The sequence below is a fragment of the Argiope bruennichi genome, chromosome 3 (assembly GCF_947563725.1).
Source record: "Argiope bruennichi chromosome 3, qqArgBrue1.1, whole genome shotgun sequence".
In the NCBI taxonomy this organism is placed as follows: domain Eukaryota; kingdom Metazoa; phylum Arthropoda; class Arachnida; order Araneae; family Araneidae; genus Argiope; species Argiope bruennichi.
In genome coordinates this window covers 12,012,485-12,039,756 of record NC_079153.1, presented here as the reverse complement: position 1 = coordinate 12,039,756, position 27,272 = coordinate 12,012,485, and the positions used below count along the sequence as shown (strand labels likewise).

The 27,272-nt window shown below is 28.3% G+C and overlaps 1 protein-coding gene across 6 annotated transcripts in view; it reads left to right on the top strand.

Annotated features, from left to right (window-relative positions):
- The first annotated feature begins 265 nt into the window (after nt 1-265).
- Nucleotides 266-27,272, top strand: part of LOC129963093 (uncharacterized) — a 65,938-nt gene continuing 38,931 nt past the window's right edge. The window contains exons 1-17 of one of the 6 annotated variants that reach the window (XM_056077148.1): nt 266-580; nt 931-986; nt 5,701-5,968; nt 8,532-8,647; nt 8,758-8,800; nt 11,778-11,864; nt 11,984-12,060; nt 12,234-12,334; nt 12,474-12,637; nt 17,150-17,213; nt 19,339-19,531; nt 19,774-19,948; nt 21,135-21,226; nt 21,538-21,610; nt 21,730-21,797; nt 21,939-21,969; nt 22,733-22,822. In XM_056077148.1, coding sequence (XP_055933123.1) covers nt 957-986; nt 5,701-5,968; nt 8,532-8,647; nt 8,758-8,800; nt 11,778-11,864; nt 11,984-12,060; nt 12,234-12,334; nt 12,474-12,637; nt 17,150-17,213; nt 19,339-19,531; nt 19,774-19,948; nt 21,135-21,226; nt 21,538-21,610; nt 21,730-21,797; nt 21,939-21,969; nt 22,733-22,822 — 1,672 coding nt within the window. In that variant the 5' untranslated portion in view covers nt 266-580; nt 931-956. Of the gene's footprint in view, nt 581-732; nt 987-5,700; nt 5,969-8,531; nt 8,648-8,757; nt 8,801-11,777; nt 11,865-11,983; nt 12,061-12,233; nt 12,335-12,473; nt 12,638-17,149; nt 17,214-19,338; nt 19,532-19,773; nt 19,949-21,134; nt 21,227-21,537; nt 21,611-21,729; nt 21,798-21,938; nt 21,970-22,729; nt 22,823-27,272 lie in introns of those variants that run through there. The other 5 variants (XM_056077145.1, XM_056077147.1, XM_056077146.1 and 2 more) reach the window with 5 other exon arrangements.

Below are 27,272 nucleotides of genomic sequence, written 5' to 3'. Positions count from 1 at the left end.
AGATTTGGACAGAAACGTTAAACTATGCTCGCAAATAAGGGAGAAAAAAACTAAAAAACAAGAATAGTCACATATCGCGAGTCTGAAATATGATGCGGTAACCACCGACAGTTCTCGTATGCATTCAATGAAACAGAGCATGGAGCTAGAAAACGTGGAAAACGCATCGTGAATCGAACCAGTCATCTCTGCTGACCTCATGTTTCGCTCAATCTAGACTCCTTTCTCCTCTCGATTCGATCGTCTGCTTTCCACACTCACGCAGACTGCAGCTCGCTCCCCTGCCGAACCACTACCACTACCTCCGCTTCATGTGCAATTCGACAGTCAGCGCTTTCTCATTGGTTGGCCAGAAGCTTGCTTATGTTTCTTGGTTCGTGCACGATGTGGCGGTAGTGTCTTTCTTGGGATAATACAATATCATGTGTTTTGAAATTCTTTTGTTTTGTGTAAAAGCATAAGCAGTGTATCCGTGTGAACAGTAATTGATCACTAGATCATTACTATTTCATTTCTAAAACTATATAATTGTTGTTATTCTGGGGGCAACTATAGGTTTGCAGCCGTCAGCGTAAACAGTGTAAGTAAAATATATCATTTGCATATTTATAATTGCGCTATTATTATGCGAAATTATTATAAAATATGGAAATTGTGATTGTACTAATGCAGCTGAAAAGTGTTTGTGTCGAATGATTCATTTTATTATCCTCTGCTATGCAGTATATTGCGCCATGGTTCGATACCCGCCTGAGGTCTCGGAAAATGGCGGCGATCGGAATGAAACGAATGTAGACTCATTTCCGAGCTGCAACACTTCTAGCACTGTGTGATATGCGCGTATTTTGTTTACATGCTGTGTTTATGCTGGAAAATTGTTTTTGTTTAATTCATCTGTGGATATTTTTAAAACGTTTTCTTCTGTTTTAGAACTGTGGAATTAAAATTATAAAAACATGAGTGGAACACCACCTGATTCACCTGAGGTAATATTTATGCATTATTTTATTTTTATTTTATGTTTGGAATTGTATGTTAAAAATAGAACCACCTGCTGAATCTGATTGTTTCCGGAACTTTTGTGCTGTCAGAAATCTTTAGTCATATGTATACATTTTTCAGTAAAAAGGATCATTTTATTATTTCATTGCATTTAAATAGTATCTTTTATTTTGATTTTCGAAGAAATTAATTGAAAATATATCTCAAACTCGGATCATAATTTTTTAACTGAATTATTGTGCCTTACAAATGTTTGTTAGATAATTTAAAAGTGGAAAAGAAAAAGATGTTTTAAATTGTAAATAGATTTGCATGTAAATTATTACATATTCCCTAAAATATTAATAATTTTAAAAGCTGCAGTAATTATTTTAGAACATGAATTTTTGTATAATAATATCAATCATCCAGTTTTGTATATTGTAATTAGAATTCATTTTTACTTAATTATTAATTTCCTTTATTGAATAAGGGATTATATTTTCTTATTGTATATTGTAAAAGGCTAAGATTGTAATATTATAAACCATTTTATGATATTTAATCATTTCATTTGCTTTGAAATGTAAGCTGCTATTTTTTTAATTGTTTTATTGATATTTGATTTAGTGACTATTGAGAAAATAAGGCTGATAGTTTTTGAATTTGATACTATTTTTGCCTACATATTGTGCATCTCAAACTTTTAAAGATTTCTTTACTTTCTTGTTAATAAAGCTAATTTTTTGTGATAGCCATAAGTTATCCTTATTTAATTCCAGAAAATAGTTGTAACTTTTCTCATTGTTAAAAATTTCTTTTAAAAAAATTTATTACAAATATTAGTTTGATTTTCAAATAATCTTCTTTTTCTCGAGGAGGAGATCTTTGAAATGGAATAAAATAAAATGTAATGTATATTTAAATTTCATTTTTTAATTAATGTTTAATAATATCCATAACTACCAGAATCCCTTGCAAACTTACAGAAACAGAATAATTTTGCTGTTACTTTAATCTTTTAAAAATTGGTGTTAAAATTGGGTATCGTTCTGTTTATAGTATTCCAGGCAAAAAAAAAAAAAAAAAAAAAAACCCTTCAGATCTTAGTGTTAGCTATCAAATTTAATGAAGGCTTTGTTTATCAAAACATTCTAAATTTTTATATACTGTATTAGAAACATATTAATAAATTATTTTGGAATAAGATTCTAAAATTGATTTACCTCGTTGGAGTATTTCAAGCATCACTTGCTGATATTACATCTATAGAATATATAATATTCTATAGATGTGCACAGCAGAAAATATATATTTTCTGCTGTATGTATAAATATACTTTCTGTTCTATCTTGCTAATGTAAAAAAGTAAGCTTCTAAATGATGCAAATGCTATACTGGTATATACTTTTCTTGTCTTAGTTTGATACATCTGAAACTAGAATTAGCCTAACTGTTGTTATGCCAACAATTAAAATTTCTTTACCTTTGGGGAACTAATCCATCTCTCATCTAATCAACTGGCACATATTTTATAGTTTTCTGTACTATTATGCATCATCCACTTGTGATCGATAAATTTATTCCTCCTCTTTGATTAAAGAAAATGAAAGATCTTATTTAAGAATGTCTTTAAAAAAGCAGAAAAGGGATTCTATATTTTAATCAAAATGCTCATAGATTGAAGATGTTTTGAAATTTCTTTTACCTCATAAACATTTAAATTTGTCATTGCCCTTATTAAATATATTATTGGTAAAATGTTAGAAATTATATGCATTTAAAGTTGAAGGTATTTCTGCAAATGCAGTTTCATTATTGTACATTTAATACCATTTAGCTAATCTAATTTTTGTATAATGCCTTATAATTATTGATTAATAAGTATATGTAACCTTTTTTAGATCTACTATATGGTTTAAAATTTAGTTATGCAAACTGAACCATTAAGAAAAATGGAAAATACTAAAGCAAATCAAAATCTCATGGGGGAAACATGGATGGAAACATCTTCTGAATGAGCTTGAGGGTGCTGTTAGATTTCTTTACTAGTTATTTAACCTCATAAGAGGAGAAAACAGTTTTCAAATGCTGAGATTGCTGATGTATCTTCATTGCAAGAATTGTTTTAAAAAAAGATTTTCCAATCCTTATATAATTGCTATAAATTGGGCATAATCGTTTTATTAGTTTTGGGAAACTGTTTGTGTATTTATACTATCTGGTGTAAAGTATTGCTGAACAGTTTTCAACTGTATTGGCTTATAATTTCTGCATGCATCCTATATTTTATCTAGATGACATTTGTGGGCACAATTTTCTATGAAATGCTACTTATTTATTTTATTTTTTTTAACTTCCACTGATAATTCAATGTTGAATTTTAAACTATCTTATATCTGCAATTTTTTTTAACTTATTTAAAACAAGGTTATAAATCTTTTATGTTCTAGGAGATCTAATGAAAATATAGCATATTTAAATTAAAATATCTAGGTATTGAATAAGAAGGAAAATTATCTTTGATCCCAATATTTTTGTTTTACGTGTTTACTTGATAACTGGCAAGTATTAACTTAACCTATGATACTGGATATATTAATACTGAAATAAAGAGTTTTACTTTGATTCTGTCCTTCCTCTTTAAATGTTTTATGAATGTTTTCATTTATAGGATTCAATTTGTGTGTGTGTGTGTGTTTTCTGATGTCTTTGATTATTTTTGTGAAAATGTTTGTAGTAAATAGTATTTATTTTAGACTTATAAATTGATATTCTAAAATCAAAACAAAGATGTGTCTTACAGCAATTTTATTATATATAAAGAGATATCATTACATATATCTTTTAATTTATTTTAAATCCTATTTAATTTCTTTATTTTTATCTTAAATTAGCCCATGTTAGCGTCATTCCTAAAATATTCTTTTATTTACTGACCTAATTCCCATTTTTTTTTTTTTTTTTAATTATTTCTAACATTTGCTTAACAAAATGGTTGAATTCATGCCAAGGAACAGAGGGATAAAAATACTTAACACCTTAACATCTTTTTAAAAGGTACCCAAAATTTCCCTGTCTAAGTCAATATGGTAAAAAAATCCCTATCAGAATCTCATAGTAAAATCACTGAAAGGACAAATTTCTTCCTTTTGCACTTGTGTTGCGATGTAGACTGATGCAGACTCTCATTGCTTTTTCCCTATGCATAATATGCCTTCCTTGATGAAATAAATCTCAGTTAAAATTTTCAAACTTTTCTTCTTTATAATATTAATTTTTTCAGTTCATATAATATATGTAAAATAGTTTAAAATCAAGTATCAGAAGATTTTTCTGAATTATTACACTAAATCTAGTAAGCATTAAAATTCAATTTAATTTTAATGAGCAGGAATTAATTCAGTTTTAAAGCAGTTTTCAATTTGCCATTTTATTCAAACATTAAATAAATAAACCTAAATTTTTTAACTGAATATCTTTGATTTTCTGAAATTTGTTCTCTTTTGGTTGCCAAGTTCATTTTGATATCACTATATATTTTATGAAACAAATTCTAATCAATGATTTTAAGGATTTTTTTTTTGTGTGTGTATGTATGTGTTTATGCTTGTAGAGAATTTATTTTGTGTAGATTGGCTGGTATAAAGTAAGATACAATTTTTAATGACTTTGTTATGCGATAGCTTTTAATGCAAGTTGCTTTTGAATTTGGTTGACTTACCCAAACCAAACTGTCATTTCAAGAGCAAATGGATTAATTGAATATTTTTTACAGTTCATTTATCCTTGGATTAGACATGAGAAAATTATAGAAATTGCCTTTATCTTGCCTACCAATAGAATAATACCCCTTCCAACCCATCATTCAAATACTGCTAAGCTTAGATAGAATTTTTCTTAAATGCTTTAATAACTATGTAAAAAAAAAAAAAATCTGTTAGTCTTTGTATTCAAAATTCTCCAATTTCTCTATGTTAATTTTTTCTGCTCTTAATATATTGTTGAGTTATGTAGAATTCTTTTAAAATATTTTAATAATCATGTTGAATAAAATCTTCCAATATTCTTTGTGTTAAAAATTTTCTTTAAGAAATAAGATTGCGAAGACAGACTGTACTAACTAAAAATCAACTTCAGTATTAATAAGTCATTAAATATATAATTATATTAATGCTTCAAAAGGATATACTGGTCAGTAATATAGTGCTCGGAAGAGCTACAGAAATCCTTCTTAAAGTTATTTTGATGATGGTACTTTTGTGTTTATTTTCTGCAAGTTAGTATTGAGAAGAGATTTATTTACTATGTTAGTTCACTACTTTTAATCTTGTCATTAATCATGTTCTCATAAAATGCTTTCTTTTTAACATTATCAGTGCTTACAACTTTAAAAAAATTGAAAGACTTCGAAAATTTACAAACCTAATCGGTAATCAATGAATTAGTTTAAAAAATTATTTTGCTTAAATAATGTTAGTTCTAATTGCAAATTAAATTCAATATTGTAATAATTTATTTTAAAAGTTGCATTTTTTTCTTATTTTTACCTAATTAGTTTTAGGAGATGAGATATAGGCAGACATATTGAGCTGATAAGTGATTAACAATTTTTGTCAGTTTTTTTTTTATAGAAAAGCCTTTGTTTCTCATGTTTTGTTATTAATCCCTTCCATATTGTTTTCAAATTTTTTTTATTTAAAAAAAATATTAATATAGGTTGAAGAAGGTAGCCCATTTGGCGGAGCTGAATGTGATGATTCCGATCCAGAACCAGCTCAACAAATATCTGAAGATCATGAGCAAGGTGAAGAAAATTTTCCTTTCGTCAATGTAGCAGTAGAACTCTATGAAGGTCCTGATGGTGATGCTAGTGCTAAAGAGCCTGAGCAGAACAATGAAATTTCTGATGACTCATTACCTAAATCTCCCGAGGTGGAAAATGTAGAAACCACTCCTGATTTAAATTTGCATATAGGAGATGAAGGTAGTAATATTTTTTCAATTTACTTGCATGCATTTTACTTCCAAATGTTATTTTTACTCTATTAAATCACTTTTTTAAAAGTTATAAATATTTTTGCATCTTTAATTAATATTAACAGAAGTGTATTTTATTCATGGTAATTCTAAAATACTGGGTGTCCCATAAATTTGTAAATACTTTAAAAATTCATAAAAATTGAAGGACTGGGTATATTTGAATGCAGTTTGCAAAACTATTATTCTCATGAAGGGGGATTTTTTTTGATACTGAAAAAAAATAATTCAAAAATTTGTCAACAGAGGGCGCTGCACACAAGCAAATCAGTGGAAATATGCAAATTAAAGTCTTATGAAAGGCAGAGTGAGCGATTGACACATCATTTCTAAAGGTTTGCATAAGGTTTGTATTAAGATGTTGAAACTGGTGGATAAAGCACTATTGGTAAGTTGTTTTATGTCAGCAACGAATCGGCGCCTGAAGCCTTACGAAAGTTTAGGACCCAGAAAAGATTGAAGAAAGGTTCAGGTCTGATCACTCCTGCTGGACTTGTTTCCCTAGTACGCCACTTTGAAGAAACTGGAAGTTTGTGTCATCGTCCACGCAGTGGTGCACCTCGTTTAGCAACAGTCCGTACCCCCGATGTCTCTTCGCAAATGGACACGCTAAGGGAACAGTCTACAAGTGCAGTCAGTAGTGCACGAGAAGTGGCACGAATAACTGGTACCAAAGACTTCGGTGTACCGTATCCTTCATGGTGTATTGCAATTGTACTCATACAAATTGCAATCGCTACATCAGCTCTTACCAAATTATACAGCTAAGACATTGGAATTCTCAAATTGGGCTTTGGCGAAAATTGAAGATGATCCGCGATGGCTGCTGAAAATATTGTGGACAGGTGAGGCTCGTTTTGCTTTGCATGGAGCAGTTAATACCCATAACTGTAGAATATGGGTGCATGAGAATCCACATGCTTACACTGAGAAGCCCCTGCATTCACCACGGGTTACTGTTTGGTGGGGTTTCACTGCATCCATTATTGTAGGCCCTTTTTTCTTTGAAAAGTCCTGTAAAAAAGCAGGATGGAAGACATGTTCAGTTAATGGAACAAGTTACTTGGAAATGTTACAGAAGGAAGTGATACCATCCTTATTGATTGGAACACGATGTCCTTGACACAGTGACATTCATGCAAGACGGGGCACCTCCTCACATCGACACCGAAGTGAAGACATTTTTGAGAAGAACTTTTACTGAAGAACAGATAATCAGCCGTCACTTTACACATGAATGGCCCCCACGCTCACCAGATTTAACACCCCTTGATTTTTGGCTATGGGGTTACCTTAAATCTCGGGTGTACCGCCATAGGCCAACTTCGTTAGTGCAGCTAAAGGAAGCCATTCGCCACGAAATCTCATGCATTCATCTGGATATGCTGTATGATGCAGTTACCAGTGTTGTCTCCCGCTTCCAAACTGTTATTTGTGGTGATGGCGGACACATACAACAAGTACTGTAGTACTGGTGTGATACGCATGTAAACAATTGCTTGCATGCAAATAAAAGTATTTTTCCTGTAGAATTGTATGTTTTGCTTGTGTTTAGCGCCCTCTATTGACAAATTTTTGAATTATTTCTTTTTTTTTCTTTCCTTTTTTTGTATGAAGAAAAATCCCACTTCATGAGAATAACGATTTCGCAAACCGCATTAAAATATACTCATTCCTTCAATTTTTATGAATTTTTAAAGTATTTACAAATTTATGGGACACCCAGTATATGCATGTGAAATGAGCAGAATTTATGAATGGAATATTTTACTAGAAATGGTACATTGAAGTGATAGAGAATAATGGTGAAACCATGTTTTTCATGAGACTACATTTACATGTTTGGGTAGATTACAATTCTCACCTTTGGTCATATTATATTTTATGTGCTTATCAAAAAAGTTCTTAATTAAATTTTGAGTTGGTAAGGTACACTTTATGTAATAGGGACTTAGTCTAGATGTCTTGTTGAGTAACCACATATTAGGCATATATTGTTTACTTCATACATAAAGTATATATCAATAAGTTTTTTGTATTTCTATTGCAATATAAAATTCTCAAAATCCTCATCTGGAATTATTATTTAACAGTATTATCTTCTACCATCATACCTGCTATTTCTGCTCATATACTCCATTACTAAATCAACTTATTTTAGTCCTTACTACTTGTTTCTCATATTCGATATCGCTCATTATATGTTGGTAACTGAAATTATTAAATTTTGGTTATAAATTATTAATTAAAATTATCATTAATTTATCAAATTTTGCATGCAAGTACCATTTTCTCTCTGATAGATACGCATTTAAGAACCAGATTTAATTACAAGTTATATATGTTAGATGTAAACAAACAATGAAATGTTTTCTTACCCTTTATGGGTTATGCTGTTTTTAATTTTTTTTCTTATAATGGTTATGGATATTGCAACATAATGTTTCTTATAATAGCATTGTTAAAATATCTATGCATATCTAACTTTATGCATATATCTAATATTTCAGAAGAAAGGGATGATGTTCCTGATTCAACAGGCCCAGACATGAATGAGGATTCGGCTGTCTCGGATGCTTATGCAACAACTGTAATAAGATCTGAACCCTTTGAGCCGGATTATAAAGTATTAATTTTTAATATATTTAATTTTTTATCACTACTTTTCATTATAACTTGTAATATAACTTGATTTCATTTTGTAATGTAATCTTTTTATTTCTTCCTTTCTTTAAGCAACTCCATAAGACTTATATAGAGGACTTCATATATTCTAATGGTAAGCTACATTATAAGTGAAATGCATAATTATTTATGTAATTTTTTTATTCTTTATTAATTTTTAACTTAAATTCTTGTCATAAAATATTTTAGAGCATATGTTTGCTTATATTTTGAAGTGTTGTTATGCATATATTTTTAAATTATCAGTTTAATCCTTTCAGGAGCGATGGTCACAAAAAAAAGGATGCCAATTTTAAAATTTTCTATAAAAAAAACTATTGGCTTTAAAATCCCCAAATTTGTTGAAAAAGTGACATTTAGTCTCCTTTTAGGAAAATAAAGGACAACAGGAGCAATTTTAGTAATTTTATGGCATTAATTTTACGTTAAAAATACCTTAATTCCCCCCCTTTAAATTTTTGAATTTTTTTCAGCTCTTAAGAAATAAAAATTTTATCAAAATCAATCACCCATTTTCCTACAGTATCCATGATGTTTTAAATTATAATTTTGCTTGATCTTCAAATTAATTTAAGAAAGAACCAAATTGATTGATTCACAGGTGTCTTCATTTTAGGACACCACCCATGTTGCTGCCTTTCTTCTTGTGAAAGGTGTAATTTGATATTTTGCATAGAAGGTTGTGATACTGATTCTGGATTCGAGGGGGGGGGGGTGTTTATTTATCATCGGATTTGGGGGGGGGGGAATTCATGTTTGAAGCCAGAAAACATTTCTCATATCAGATTTCCCTTTCTTTTTCTACACTGTTATGTCTTCCCCTCATATTCTCCTTTATTTTTTGCTATTTTTTCTGTAAATATTTAGTTTTATGTAGCTCTAATTTTTTTATTTAAACTTTTTTTGATAATTATTATAAAGTATTTAAAAAATATAGTCAAATAAATGCTATATTTATTTTGCCCCCCCCCCCCCCAAATATATATTCATTGTGCAGTATCCAAAAAAAGTGCCTAAAACACGAACAATGAGCAAAACAATAATTTCACATTAAATGTTAGACGAAAAGACATTTCCACATGCTTTGAGAAATTTCATACCAAGTAATAAGTTACTTTTAGTTTAATTTATTTTAGTTTTTTTATATTCTTCATTTTATTAGCTAATAAAGTTAACATTTAATAAAATTTATCTGTAAATATTTATTTTTAGCACTTTAATTGTATAATTTTCATTCTTAGTTGAATGAAAATATAACTTGTATTAAATTGTAATAATTCCTAATTTTTTAATTATTTATATTTATAAGATTTAATTTAGAATTTTGAAGTAAATATATTATTTGTATGTTCAGTATTTTAAATCCTCCAAATTACCTAAAACATAAATAAAAGTATTTATAAACCTAAAATATTCATAATTACTGCTATTATCACAAAGGATTTATATAATTATTTCAAAAGATTTTCTTACACAGAGATTGCTCTAGACGGGTGATGTCCTCATACGAGGACACCTTGTGGAAAAAAACAAATTAAAAAATTTTTGACTGCAAAATCCATGTGTATTCTACCTATTAATCACATTGATTGCGTTTTTTCATTAAATCTCAAAAATTTTAATGACCCTTGCTGAAAGGGTTAAAATTTATTAGTTAAGGCTTTTAAATTGCACACACATACAGGTGGTTATCAAAATGATGGAAGCGCCATAGATTTATAAAGAATCTTTTATTAATATGGTATAGCACGGTAATGTAATGCAGCTTTGGCATGCAATACAGCTTGGATTCACCTAGGAATCGATTCATACAAGTGTTGAGGAATATAGTGTTTAAAGGGATATTGTACCATTCTTCCTGGAGATATTGTGAAAGTTCTGAGAGAGATGCCAGTGGAGGATATCTATTCCCTATTGAACACTCTATAAATAGATCGTGATTATATTGATGTCAGGTGACTATGCGGGCCAAGGCAGATGTTTAACTTCATCCTCGTGTTCATCAAACCATGATTGGACAAATCTCGCCGCATGGATAAGTGCATTATCCTGGAAAATTCCATCTCTTGGAAGGAAATGAAGTTTGCATCATAGGTTGGACCTGGTCAGCGAAAGTTTCTCTAAACTTTTCCCCGGTGATCCTCCCTTTCAGGGTTATGACATGGCTGCCACAGTCCGTGACATGGCTGCTCATATCATGGCAGATCCACCTCCATGGTTGACAGTTGGAAGGATACAATCACAATCATACACTTGTACAGGTGTCCTACAAAGGTGCACCCATCCTGTTGTAGGGAAAAGTGTGAAACATGATTCATCAGACCATATTACTTTCTTCCACTTATCAATCGACCAGGTATTGTGAATGTGACACCACTGTAGACGACAATTACCATTAACATCTGTGACAAGTGGCTTGGGAATTGCTGCTGCTCTGCCATAAATGCTCTGTTTATGAATGTACCTTCTAACTGTAATCACTGACACTGCAGAATCCAGATGGGTATTGAGCTCTACGGTCACTTTTGCTGCAGTTGTTCTCATTTTAGACATTACAATCTGCTTCAATACCTGTCGAGCTCTTTCTTTGCCGAGCTTGTCTTGTCGTGCTGTCATGTATTTAAATACTGTACCTTTATAAACGTCGAAACGTTGGGATGTTTCAGTCACACTTGCTCCAGCTAGACAGTCTCCTACAATTTGGCCTCTTTGAAAATCTGAGAGATTCAACATTTTATGCTTTTGAAAAAAAATCCAGAAATTACAAAACTTCAATAAAGCTAATACATACTACCAGAATATATACATTGCTATTTATAAAAAAACAGGTGGCTATTATTATATTTTAATGCTTACAGAGCAGATTAAAAAATGCCACTTTTATTTGCAGGTGTTTCCATTATTTTGATAACCACCTGTATATATATAATATGTGGTACATCTTTATATATATGTATCATTCTGTCTTGTGATATATAAACTCCCCCTTCTCTCTTTTTGTAAATAATGTACCATAATATATTTTATAAGGTTGAGATATATTATGAAAATATTTTTCATTTTCTGTTTAGCTTCCAGTTTCGATGAAGGCTCAAATTCTAATTTTGATGATTCACGAGATGAGCCTAAAGGTTCTTCTTTATCAAAATTTCCAAAGAGTATGTATTTTTATTTAATAATTATGCAACTATTTTCTATTCTGTTCAGTAGCAAAGTTGAACCTTTTACTGTCTTTTATGTTTTAATTTATAATCATTATTAAAATTATTACTTACAGTTGTAAAAGCTGTTGAACAAGCAGAATATGAGACTCTTCAGGTCCTTTTTCAGTTACTCTATCAAAGGAGTGCTTGGGTTAGTCAAGCAGTTTAATTTTTCTAACCAAAGAATTTGATACAACCCACCGTTATTTAGTTAAAATATTTTAAAATTAGATATAATTTATAAACAATTAGTGTAAGATTTCTTATACACATTTTAAGTTTAAATATAATTTATAAATAATTTGTGTAATATATCATATTTAGGATACTCAAGAAGTCCTTGCTCATGGTATATTAGAATTTTCTGGTTTTAATTTTGGTCCGAATAGTGAAGACTATTTTAATAGAGAGATGCTTCTGCGCACGTAAGTTTTTTTTTTTTTAATTAAATGCGTCTTTTCTAAAATTAAATTATTTTATTTTTATTGAATGGTTTGAAATATATACTCTATTTAATGAAGACATTATATATATTTTCTGTATTCTTTGAAAATATTATTTTAGTCAGCCAGATGAAATGCTTGCAAAGATTGGTATTTTACTCGGATTAGACCATCAAGTTCAAAAGATGCTAACAGATCTCCAAAAGGCTAGGCCGGAATTAATTTCCGGCATTATGTATTTCTTATCAAGGCCTAGCAGAAAAACTCGTTTTCTCAAATCTGGTGGTATGTTAAACTTTGTTATTTCTGTATTTTGTTACAATTGGAATTTATTTCATTATTAAAAGTTTTTGCATATGAATTAAAACTGATTTTAATCACAGCCACTCTTCAAAATTTTTCCAAACATGAAGATATGGAATATAGAAAATTAAGCAAATTTTAAAATATCTAGATACTAAGGGAGTGAGGTGTGCTCATTAAGATTTACATAATCTGCTTAAATTCAAAAATGCCTTTTTATCTTTTTTAATTTTTGTTTTAATTCTTCTCCTCCCCACCTTACCTTTTTTTTATTTTTATTTTTACTATCTGATATATAAAAATGAATTTTTATTTGTTCGTATTTTTTGCACTGCCATATTGTGCAAACTTTTCCAACTTAATGTTTGCAATTCACAAAGGTTATAGACATAGTTCAATTATTAGTATTTATTTTGAACACAATAAAATTTAAAAACAAAATGTTTAATATGTTTCTATTATTCAAAATTACTTTAAAATTGACAAAAAACAAACAGCACATGCTGCTCGGAGTTAATTCAACATATATCAAGCAAAATAAAATTATTATCCTGGATGCCAATCAATGCAAGTGTAATGAAATCGAAAATTTTTAGTGCAAGCGTTAATTTTTTTTTCTTTTCGTTAATGTTGTCATCTTACACAAGATATTGTTATTCAGCATTAATAATATTTTGGCTGAGGTGAACTGCACATAATATTCAAAGCTTATCTCACACCTACTAAATAGAATTATTATTATCAATGCCGATCAAGGTAAGTTTCTGCAATCAAAATTTTCCAGTTCCTGCAGTAATTCTTCTATTTATTCAGTGAACCAACAAACAATATTTTGGTTATACAAGTTGATTGCTTCATCAAAAAATGTGCCTCCCAAACATTTGGCACTTAGTAGATCTACCAGTACGGGACACAGAAATAAGCAGATTCGAGCTTCTCAAGCATACAAGGAACATCAAGTGAACAATGAAGTAGATTGTTTACGAATTGCAAATTCATATGCTTCAGAATCTCAAGATCAGCATGTGGCAAGAATTGAAATACAACGCTAATTTACTTCCGGTCATGCGCATCAAAGTCAGAAGACCAACATGTGGGAAGAATCAAGGCAACTATTCTTAATGGAAAGTCAAATGCAGAAGATGTGCTCATCTCGCACATTTCCATTATTCCCTTTGACATACCTTTTGATTTCAAATGACTATAGTTCCCTATTCGATTTGCATTCTCGATGACCATCAACAAGATGCAAGGTCAACTACTTGAAGTGTACAGATTTAACATAGAAAATCCATTTTTTCACATAGCCAGTTGTATGTTGGATGCTTATGAATTGGAGCAAAGAAATTTATTTGTTTTTAGTAAAGATGAAAAAGCAAAAAATATTGTCTACCCTAAAATAATTGAATAATAAAGTAAAAATAGAATAAATATTAATTCTTCTTTATATATCATTCGATTTCACTGGATGTATTCATTGTTAACAAGAAAATAAATATCATTCCTAATTAAACAAAATAACTATTTCAAACAATATTTCCAAAATTATTTTTCTGTGGCAGCAATGCACCAGGTACCAGCTAGTTTTTAATAATTTTCGTCATAAGGGATGAATTAAATTTAATTTTTTTATATATTTATTTTGGCAATTTAATATTAATGAAATTCTTTTTTCTAATAAGAATTAATGTTTTTGTGGGTGAAAACAATTCAAATTTGCTATACTTTGTGATTAATATGTGGGCCCTTGTGTCATATATTTATTATTTAGCCAATATGTTTTCAAGACTTCATTTCATTAGGCAAATTTAAAGTATATAAAAGGGTCAATCCATGTTCTATCACAATTGAGTATAAAATTTCTCTATTCACATCATCCTTGTAATATGTTGTAATATAATATCTTTTTCCACTTGCTCAAAGAGCTGTGGATTCCAATATTTAGGCTTTGCACTATATATGTGAATTGCATGTATATAAATTGATTTTATTTTTACATATTTTTCAAGACTGCTAATATCCAAAGCATCATAAATTATGCATAATTGAAAATCTTATTTTTTTTAGGTAATTAAACACACTGAGTTTTCTTGTATCAGAAGTTATAAGAACACATTTCCATTTGCTTACATTCCAAAAATAACTAATTTCTAATGTATCCATATTTTCATCAGAAATTATTAATCTGATGCAAAATATTATAAAATATTCTTCAAAAATTCATATTGGATAAAAATTTATCATTGAATTTTTTTTAATTCAATATATTTGATAGTTTGTACATTAGTTAATTTAAAGTAGAGCTTAGTAAAAACTTATTTGCGCCATTTTTATTTTACTTTTACTATATATTAAGTCTGAATCATTATAATATCTGATGAAGTTATCAAATTATGTATGAAGATTTCTTTAGAAAGAAAAAAAATCTGATGCCTAGTTATTTGTGCACTGTAAGATAAAGCATACATTCTATCCATTAATCTTAGTTCAGAATTTAAATATTGAAACTTATTTCTTGCAGTTTTTACTGAACAATTAACTTTGATTAAATGTAATTGGTTTAAAATTGATTAAATGTAGAAAAAATATTTGTATAGTAAAAATAAAATAGATGTCTTTGAAATGATACGTACATTTGTTAATTTTAATATGTAAAATTCCTTTTTAAATTATTATATTTTCAGAAGCTATTGAGAAAAAGTGCCAAATTTTTTAAAAATCCTTTTGATTTGCTTATTTTCAGCCTCTAATATATATATATGCTAAATTTGCTAGTTCTGTGTCAAATGGTCTAAACTCTAGTGTTCACACATACACACACATTCATCTTTATTATATGTGAAGTAGCTGAAATAGTCGATAATGTATGTGTAATCCATGTGTATCTGTTTTCCTTTAATACAAAGTCAGCAATTCTTGTAGTTAGTATTATTATTTTCATCCCCCCCCCCTACAAAAGTGAATGATATTTAAAGACAAATTTTTATAGAAATTAACATATTTTATTATTTATTTACAAGTATCCATATAAAACTCGAAGTTAATTAGCCTGAATGTCATATATGTTTCTTTTTTTTTATAACTTAAAACAAAACTACAACTGTCCTCCAGTGTCATTATCTTTGTTCTCTCCATCTCTGTTTGCTTTTCATCTTTATTTCCCTGTGTTACAAATGGCTTGTTATTAGGGATTGCAATATTGGACCAAAAGTTTATTACCGGTATTCGGTATTTTTTAGATCTTAATATTAGGATACTGGTTTTAATACCGGTAGTAGAAATTTTCGAAGAAGAAAGAAAACACAGGTTGGTTTTATTTGCCAGTTTTATTAGATAGTGTAAATATCACAAAAAATAATTAGTAACTTATAAATTATAACAGTATATAAAGAATCACAAAAAAAGTAAAGGAACATCTTATTTATTTAAATCACAAAAAAAGCGTAAATATCACTATTCAGTCTGTGCTACTATTACAAATTTTTGAAATGTGATCTTAAAAAACATAATGCATCAATTGTACTGTCATTAGGCCTGGAACGTAATTTTGTTCAAAAATTACCAGCTGTCGAAAACGCTCTTTCGGCATCTACGGTAGTTGGTGGAGCTGTTAGCAATGTGCGATATACTTTTTCTAAGTATTTACCTCTAAATCCCTCATCTTCTAATAAATCGATTTCTCGTTGAATGGTTTTGGATATAAGTAATTTCTGTATTGTATTTTGGTTTGTTGAAATTTTTTTATTTATCGCTAATTTCTAATTTTGTTCTAATTCCTTTTCACTATCGACATTAGTGTGATCATAATCTTCGATAACTGTACCGAATTCTTCTGAATGTGGATAGGTTTGTGGGTAAAAAATTTTACTATAAACTTGATCAGATTTGAATTGGTTAGCCTCTTTTCTCCTTTTTTCATTTCCATTTTTAAAATCATTATAATTATGTAAATATCGTAAGACATTTTCTATTTTGGTATGCTTTTTTCTGTGCGATTTTTCAATATAATATGTAATTCTTCAGTAGTGATGTGTTCTGTTCTTTCAGTGACTGACACATGAATTTTATTGTTGCATTAGCTGTTAATAAATTAGAATCTCTCCTATATAATGCCTCAACAGCCAGTTTTATTAGAAATAGAACTGATACAGTTCTGGATATTAAGTCGATTATTGCTTTTTGTATTCAAAAATTGTTCCATTATTAGGAGTAAAAAATAATTTCTAGTAAATACCGAAAAAACTGTATTTAAACTCGTGAATACCGGTATTACAAAATTGTACAAACGGCTCAAAATACCGGTATTCGGTATCCCGGTATACCAGTATTGCAATCCCTACTTGTTATCTATAATTTTGAGCAAATTTTCTCTTCATCAAAACTTTTTTTTTTTTTATTAACTGTTGTATCTATCATACTATTAAAATATTATATATTGTATTTCCCTTGTTTTTTTCTCCTTGGTTTATTTAGACTTAAATTTTCCTTCCACAGTTGACCAGAAAGAAGAAGTTCCTTCACCTACAGCTAGCCAAAAAAGACTAGTATCTAAATGCGGGTAAGTTATATATGAATGTCTTATATAGATAGGAAGAAAAAAAAAGATGAGACGGTGATTTTCATAATATTGAAAAACAAAGATTTATTTATTGCTATACCAACTATTACTTTCTATCCATTTTTTTTTATTGGTTAATTTAGTACTTAGTTTTATTAATTCTCCCCTTTGAATTGTAAGCAAATTTTGTGAAAATGAATGAAAAACAGGATTGCCATAGCACAAGAGAAAATACAGAGTATTTAAAAATCATTTATAAGACAGGAAATTTTGAAATTAAAAAAAAAAACAACGAAAAGTAGAAGGCATTTTAAATTTCTTAGGTGTTTTAATTCATATAAAGTGTCGATCTCTTTAAACATTGCAAAAATAAAAGTTCATGGTCATGGCTCAAAAAATAAAACAACTCCATTTGTGGCTGTTAAACTGCAGAAGCACATCTCTTTTTTCCTCTTTTCTTCTACATAAATCAGTCTGATATCCAAGACTGAGAAAAAAAATCCCAATATTAGAATGGTGACTACATATTACTTGAATAGTAATAGATATATTGAAATTGAAAAAGGGACATTTTAGCAGAGTGCAAATTTGAAAAAGTACAACAAAAATATATTTGAATGTATGTCCAAAAATTTTGCTGATTTAACTGCTGTATTTTGTTTAAATACACTTTTATTGAAAAACAATGCAGCATTGTGCAAAAATAGAAAAGTTGATTTACTCATCTTCTTTGTTCCAAAGCCTAAATTTTCACCACATGTTCCAAATGCACTAAAGATCCTGTTTTAAATTTTCCTTAAAAAAATTTTTAAGTTAATACAAAGAACATCTTGATTAATTTAATGAAGAATTTTTTAAAAGATTATTTTTATTCTGATGTTTTTTATAGACCAAAAAATTTTCGGAATTTATGGAAGTCTCAAAAATAATTCTTGTATTGTCACAAGGCTGTGTGGCCATGTAATGTAGATTTAATATCAACAAGGATATGCTTGTAGAAATACTGAAAGAAGATTCTTTAATAATTTTAAAAGATATGTATGATGCATAAATTTTTATGAAAAAGTGTAATATGTTCTGATCTCAGGAAACTTGAAAATTAGTACATGTGTGGTATTAGGAAACTTTAGAAAAGCAGGAAAAAGTTCAGGAAAGGGTGGGGTGGGGGGAGGACAAAAAAATCCAACAAAGGCAAAGCAGCTTTGCAAATTACAATGTTATTAAGAGGGGGGGATGGAATCCTGGAAAGTGTGCAGAAGTTGTAGAAACTAATGCTGAAATATATGAATCGGCAAATAATTAAATAAATAAAAACCTTATAAAAGGATGATAGATATGATTATTAATATTGTTTTTAGGAATACCAATGAGTAAAATGAATAAAACTTTTGCTCGAGGATCTAAATATTATGTGCAGACTCTTCATGTCTATAATTATTTTTTAAAATACAATATAATAATGAATATAATTCCAGTTATTTTTTTAATGATTTTCTTTTTACTGTAAATATTTACAATTGCTGTTGTTTTCAATCATAATTCATTGTGTTATAGAGTTTAGAGAAAAGCAAACAAACTTCATGAAAGATAAATATGTATTAGTGATACTTCAGTATTTTTATTGTTACATGAGATACAAAATTTGGAAGTTTATTACAAATGCAGAAGTGGTCATTTTTCAGTGTCTGTCTCTTATTTATAGAGGCTTTTTGTGGCCAAATTAAAATTTATTTTTGATTATTTGTTTTCTTTCTGTGTTCAAAGCTCTATGTTTATAGCAAAGATTTAACTGAAATTAGAAAAGAAAAAAAAAATATATTTTAGATTTGAACAATTTATATAAAATATTGAAATATTATTTTATTAGTAGATATTGAATTAGCAATTCAGAAATTGTTTTGATCAGATTAATTTGTATAATTATTTTGCTTACATTCTTGCTTGGATTCATTGTTTAAGAAAATTCTGCTTTTTTAAATGCAAGTTTTGATGAAATTTAAAATTTTGTTTGTTTGAAATTCTGAATTTTAGTTTCTATATGTCATTTGTGAATTGAGTTATTAAAGTGAAGACTGATTTCAGATTGCAGTGCCATGTTTTTTATAGTTTTTTTTATCATCTTTAGTTGCCGTAATAATTGCATGCTGCAGTTTACCAAGGTTGAGCGGAATAGATTGCTGGAGTATTCAAAGGAATTGGACCAAAAGAAATTGTTAGAAAGCTATCTTGTGAATTTAATGGAATGCAAGAAAATCAAAAGAACTCCTCAGGAAATAGAAAACAGTAAAAAACTTAAAGAAGTGTGTTATAGTTATACGGTAAGATAAATATAGTTACTTTCCCTTTTAATACTTTCCATTTTATGTGTTTGAGTGTGTGTAACATTGTATTTTGTTTATAGTATTGATTCTTAAAATTCGTTTGAATTGAATGTTTCTTAGAATATTTGTTACTTTTTTTTTTTTTTTTTTGTAAGAAAAAGATGTTTCAGTTGCTGAATAAATTTGGAAATTGTTTTTAATTTTGAAGCTTATTATATGCTATGTATATTTAATTATAGGTTAAATTTGATACAAAAGAAGTTAACGTATGTAAAGGTGGATTTTGTCTATTACATGGGCTAAAACTGGGACGAGTTAGTCAGCTGCAAAATAGAGTGAAAACTGGAATGAAGCTACCTAAGCAAATGGATATGAAAGACTTCCCTCCAATTATTTCTGAAGAAGAAAGGAAATGTAGGTTTACTCTCTTGATTTAATTTTATTTTTTGTTTGTTCATGTGGGTATAGAAGTCTAAAATTGAATTTCCTTGATATAAAAAAAATTTCTTTTTTATATGAAATTATCAATATTTTTCGTAATTTTAAAAATATCTGGTACTATAAATCACTTATCCAGCAATTATAATATAAATTTGAGGTTTGCAGCGCTGGTATACCGTAGTTTTGACAAATATTTTTAAAAATTCATTGTTTTTTTTATTTAAGTTGAATTGTCTTTAAACAATGTAACATAACTTGCTGACTAGTTCTCAATAATAGTAATTTGTGATTGTCTTCTATATGAATTCTAAGCTATCTTAAATAATATAAATTTTAATGTTTTCTGTGACAAAAAAAAGGGGAGGGTGGGGAAAGAAAGCCTTTTACGAATACTATTGCAACAAATCACTATGTTTTATAAAATCAATTAATGTTGTACTTTCTCTCTTAATTTTATTATTATTTAAATGTCTTTCTTTTCTTATTAAAGTTCGGTTTTTGTTATTAGTATGCATCATGTCATGATTTCTCACTTCCTATTTTATGCTTCTTTTAATCTTGATTCATTAATTACTTATAATAACTAATAAATTTTAAACTTTGAACTATTCAGAAATTTTTATGTGTGGCAAATTTTTTAGACTAAATATTGCAATTCTTATTTCTAATTCAATGATTAAATAGTGAATTAACTCTTTCTATCAAAGATAGGTATCATTCAATATTACAAATTAAAGTTGTAAATCAAACCGAATTTATTTTCTAACTTTCCTTAATCTATTATTCTGTTATAAAATATCCTGATAATTTTACTTATTTTCTATTTTCCTTTTTGTATAAAAAAAAGATTACATAAACGGAATTAAATCATTCGTTTTAAATAAGTAAAGATATTCAATTAATAAAGGAGGAGCTCATTTCAAAAGTAAAGCTAAAGAAGTGCTAAGGTAAAACACTATTGAGCGTTTACTCGTGTTACCCTATTGCTACCAGCAAAGGTAAGGACCATTTAAAAACTGTTAAAATTATATAATGTTGGATTTTTTGGAAGATGTAGGTAAGAAAGAATTTAGTTCAAATATGCAGATATAATATATATATAATATTGTAGTTGAATATTTTTAATATAATTTTAATATACATATTTATATTTGAATAGTGAGACAAGAAATTGAAGCAAAAAAGGCTGCCAAAAAGTCATCACCTAAAAAAAAACAACCACAATCACCTGCTCAATCTCTTCCAAAGAAAGTAAGAAATTTATAAATGTCATTTTACTTTTGTAGAATCCTTTAAAAATATATTTTGGGTACTTTTCTTTATGTGCATGTATATATGAAACATAAATGAAATGTTATAAATTTTAGGTGTTTTTGCATTATATATTGTATTTTACCCTAGGAAACTAATATATTATGCATATTAAATTTAATAAATAGAATATTTGTATTATTTATATCTTTTTATCTCTAAAGCTATTACCTATTTTTAAAATGATTCTGTTACAAAAGAAAATTAGACAATATAATAATGAGTCTGCTTTCTTGTTTGTTTCTTTAAAGGTTTGGGTTTCTAGTGAAGAACAAATACGAAGAATGGAAAAAGAATTGAATGGAAATATTGATAAATCTTGTGGTAAAATTCTCTAGAAGATTCTAATTATTTTATTTGATATCGATAGATTGCCTTATGTAGATTATTTAAATCATTAAGTAAATTTCGCATTGGTAAATTCACCTTACTCTCCCCAATAGCCGCTCTTCCAAAAGTTCTTTTGGAAAAGATTGATGTAAAAATGCTTCAAAAGAATTCAGTTTTATTAGTAAGTGAAAACTTATTCCTTTGAAAGAACTTGGTTAAATTAAATAGGATATGCGCTGAATAATTTACAAATATATTTGTACTTAATGTTGCTTAATTTATTTAAATTAACTTTTCTGTAAATAAGTGTTTATATTTTCAGGATGACAAAGATTTGAATTCAGTACCTGCAGGTTAGTAATAATATGCATGTGCCTTTTTACTGTATGCACATTCTCTTTGCATATTACTGCTGTAATTAGAAATTCTAGGTAATGTTGTATAAAAATACAATAAAAAGAAAAATCTATTTTCATAAAACATTGAGGAAAATAACAAGCATTTTTAATTAGATGAATAATTAATATTTAAAGCATGAATTACCCAATTTTTCCCCTTCCCTGCCTGTCTGTGTTAAGTTTTGTTCAGAAACCAAATTCGATTATCGTCGAGTATTTTATATTACATTATTAATGAGTATGTTATGTCATTGTGCATTATTTAATTATTTTGTTATTGTGTTTTTTTTTTAAACGAAAATCAAAATTGGCTTATTCATTTTCTTTTTTATGGAATTTTTACCAAACTTTAAAGGTAGTAGATACTGTTCAAAATAAAAAATTTAGTGCTTGCTTTTTTTTAGTATTATTCTTAATATTAACATATATTATATTATCATCTTTATTCTGAAATTTTGTTTTTAGCATTATATTGTTAAATCTTAAAATTCTTGATTCTATTCTTATAAATTTAGTGTTTAATGCAGACTAAATTATATATGTTTTTTATAAATAAATAATAGTTGTTATTAGAACATTTAAAAAGGTTTTCTGAAGATAAATTTTTTTTTAATGTAAAAGCAAGGGATATTTTTTACTTTTAGTTTATCTTCTGATATTATTGTATTTGTAAAACTGAAGTGAGATTTTTTCTTTTGAAAATATTTATTTTTAGTAGAAAAACCAACTCCAGAAAAGCAACCAGAAGATACAAAACCGTCCATGGCTGAAGAGAAAAAAACTGTAAAATTAAAAGATTTTCCTTTGGGTAAGTTATTAAGTTTTGCCCCCTTCCTTCCTGCTGTGCCCAATTTCATTTTCTGAAGGGGGATGATGAAATTCAAATCAAAATTTGCTAATTGAATTTGGCCCAGATATCCTTTCAATACTTTACAACAGATACTCTTAATGGGTTTTTATATTAATTTCATTTTGCTTTGTGCTTTGTAAAAGTTATGTTCTTCACTTGACTATTTTTATCTAAAGCTGAAAATTTTTTCAGTAGATTGTATATATTTGAATCTTTTTGGAAATGTTAAACATTTGTAAACATTGCATTTTGCTGCAAAAGTCTTGATGATTCCCTACTTAAAAAGAAATGTTACGAAGCCTTCTCAGAATATTCCTTTCAAACATTTTTAATGCGGTTGGAACATGTAATATTATTTGATTTTTAATCATTATGAATAGTAGAGGAACTAGATATCAAAATATTTAGTATCCGAATTCTGAAATTTTCTAAGATTTTGAAACAGATTACATTCCATTTTTTCATTCTAAAATGGAAACGATGTTCTTTTGAAAAGATTACCATAGTTCCAGAAAAATTGTCATAAAACAGGAAATTTAAAAATCTATACTTATATAAAGCTTAGAGTGTGTGTGTGTGTGTGTGTGTGTGTTTGACCTGCAGCTACAGTTGGTACATGTATACCTTGGAGGTCGGGAATGTGCACCTGGGGTCCCTTTTTTTGAATTTTTAATTAGAATTTTAATTATTAATTAAAAACTAACTTTCCCGCCAAAAAATCTTTTCATTTTCCCACCACCAAATCAGTAAAGCTTCAGGGGTTTTTTTTTTTCCTTTCCCCCACACTAATGAGGCTAGGGTTAAAATTTTTCGGCGGATTATTTCAACCGGTTCTGTTTATTTTCTTAATGTTTGATGCATTTAAAATGAAACATTATTAATTAATCCAGTTTTCAGATTCATTCTGAAGTACTTTTGAATTAAAATAAAACATAATAAAGGAAATTAAAAATTTCTAATCTGCATAGTGTTACCCCAACTGGCATAGAAAAATTCACACATTTGCATTGCCATAACTGGCGTTGAAAATTCACGCATGCGCATTGTGTTCTGATTGTTGACAACTATTTTCAACGGATTCGGATTAGATTTAAATTATTTTTGAGGTTAGTTGTGTGCTTTTGTAATTAAATTGTATTTATGTTAGTTATATATTTTTGTATTTGCTTATAGTTTTAAGTATATCGTTTTTTAAGCAGTTTATTTTAACTTTTTCTCGACTGATTATTTTAAATGATTCTGTTTATTTTCTTAGTTTTTAATGCATTTAGAATTAAGCATTGTTAATTAATCGATCTGCTCATGATGAATCTGAGAAAATTTTGTTGACAAATTCTTGAGATATTACATAAATTAAGAAAGATATTCTTTAGTGCCCATAAGTTTTTAATGCTCAGCGACTCTGTATTCAGTAATCATGTTATTAAAAAAAAATTCTTTATTTCAGTAAAAAACATTATTGCATTAATTGCAGATTAATCCTTTCCAATTTAATTTAAAGCATAAATTCCACAGGAGCTAACAGAAAATTAGAGAGATACATATTACGTTATGACAGAAGGCCTTTATAATATTATGAGTGATTTATATGACTATCAAAATTTGAAATTTTAAAATATTTTGATAAAGAAGCTATTAAAGTAGGAATTACATAAAATATTTAATTATTAAAATTTTAACAAACTTTAAGATTGGTGAACCAACTGTTCGCCAAAGGCGGCTAGTCATTTATAAAACAAAAAAAATCTAAGGAATTAAAAAGTTTCTTTCAACCCTGGCATGGTTACCACGCTACCGAGATAACCTGAAAAATCGAGAAAACACAGAGAATTTAAAAATTGATAGTAAAAATAGTGGAATTTGAAAATTTTCATAAAACTAGGGAAAATAGTGGGAATATTAAATTATTTAGCTATTTTTCCCCATCTAAAAAATGCGGATTTCTAAAGATTGCAAGAATAAATAAGGTAGTCATAACTTTAAAAAAAACGAAGCGCAGTGAAGAAACTCCCCCCTCTCTCTCTCTCTCTTTTTTGTATAGATCAGTTCAGTTTCGAAATGCCAGATGGTTGTTCTTTTTCCATGATATTTCCGAATTGCAGCTAATACGCATGCATGAGACTTCTGTGACTGTGTGGAAGAATAGAATACATTTCTCTAGCTGGAACATTCAACCTGCGGAAAGCAGTTCGGTGGTGTTCATGCTTGAATTTGTTTAATGGTTTGTTTATTATTCAGAATTGTTCAAAGTACATTAGAGAAATTTTTTTAAACAATGAGCTGCTCAAAATCTGTATTTAATACAAATTGAAAAAGATAAAAGAAAATCAATCCTGATTTTGTTAAATGGGTTTCAGGAGTTCTGGATACTTTTGCTTTGTAAGAAGATAATAAGTCTAAGTAATAAGTGAAAACAGGCACTTACTAGTCATGCTAAAAGAGGTAACCTACAAGACTGCCTATCAGTTCAAAAGAGTTATCATTCATGCTGAACTTGTCATCTTTTTCTGTATTCCTTTTAGATGCTATGTCAAATTTATTTTCCAAAAATAAACCAATTGTAAATTTTTGTAATTAAAGAAAAATTATTTAATGCTCAGTTTTTGTGAGCATTAAAATTTGGTGGTGTAACACATTTATTCTTTAATGCATTCAATGATATATTGAAATATTTTCACATTATGTTCACTGAAAGTGAAATAGCTAAAAACATACAAAAATGTCATCTTTTTGGTTAAGGATTGCAACTGATGGCTGAAAAATCTGCAGAAATTGATGCTCAAATATATAAACTGTCAAAAATGATAAAATTTTTTAAAAAGTAATCTTGCTTTGTAATGTTTTTTTTTTTTTTTTTTTTTTTTTTCTTCTTCTTTTTTCATAAGTAATCTTTAAATGATTTGTATCATGATAATAAATAAGTTTGTTTTATTTCACCCAGATCCTTAATTTTGTGCAGTTTACAGTTAAAGAGTATGACAAGTAATATATCCCCCCTCTTTATATATAAATTTTGTCTTACTAAATTCTACATACTAAATAAAAACATAGTTTTTTGTATATAGATATAAACCTTTTAATATGCTATTATTTTGATTAATGTTAAATTTGTTGCTTTCTACTCTTTAAAACCATATTCCATTATAATTAGCACATGAGTGCTATTTGTGCATTTCCTTACATCTTGAATATACATACTGAAAAAGCACAGGGGATTTTTTCCCTCAGATTTGAGTGGCAATCCTGCCTGGAAAAATATAAAGCATTTTTTTAAAAAATTATCCTCCTAAAAAAAGGTTTATTTTTAACTATTGCAATAGTAAGAGATTGTTGCCATAGCACGCATGCACGCACACAGACAAGAAAAATTATTTAAGTATGCTAAATTGCAAAAGCTCATCCCTTTTCTACTTGCTTCCCTTTTTTTCTGCATTGATCAGCTCAACTTTCCAGATTTAAAAAAAAAAAAAAATCTGTTTATGGTATAGTGACTGAATACTACTGGAGATACTGAAGCTGAAAATACACTTTCTAGTAGATGTGTGAATATTTGTGAAAAAATACAAAAAAAAAAAAAAAAAAAAAGTTTAAATGCATGTCCAAAAATTATGCTATATATATATATATATATATATATTTAAATAACAAAGCAGTGTTATGGAAAAAGCGAATGGTTTATTTGTTGCATTGATAATTTGACTTTAAATTAGAGAGCATTGAGTTAGTGTTCAATTTACCCCCCCCCCCCCTTTTAACACGTGAATTTTATCTTGGTAAATTTTAAGCAATAAATAAAGAAAAATTACTTTTTTTCCCTTTGTATGTAAATATATTCATTTAATATACTATTATTTCAGGTAATGATGAATTATTGCTTAGTCCCCCTTGCTTTTCGCCAATGATAAAAGTTAGATGACTATTGGGATGCTTTGAGCACATAAGTGCTATTTGCACATCTCCTTTTATACTTTATTATACATGTAAGAAAAAAAAAAGAGGGATTTTTTCCAGTTTTCAGTGACCCTGTTAGTTGTTTTAAGAAAATTTACTATTGTTTCAAAAAAGGGCAAAGAAGAATTTTGAATTTCATTAATGAGCTTAAATAATTTTTTAAATCGAATTATTGTCTATATTTTTCATTCTATTCTAATTATACAATTTTGCCTTCCCCCCCTCCTTTTTTTTGTTGTGTGTGAGTGAGTGAGTGAGATATTTGATATTAAGGTGTTGCGTGTCCTCAACAGGTACAGAATTTCTGTAGTTGCTATGATAATTAGGAGAAAACTTTTTGCTTAAACTATAAAGAAAACTACAAAAAAAAAAAAAAAAAAAAAAAAACCTGGCAAAAATATCCTCCTTCCTAATTTTCGCTCATAGCAATTTTGTTAGTATTGAAAGAAAGACTAAA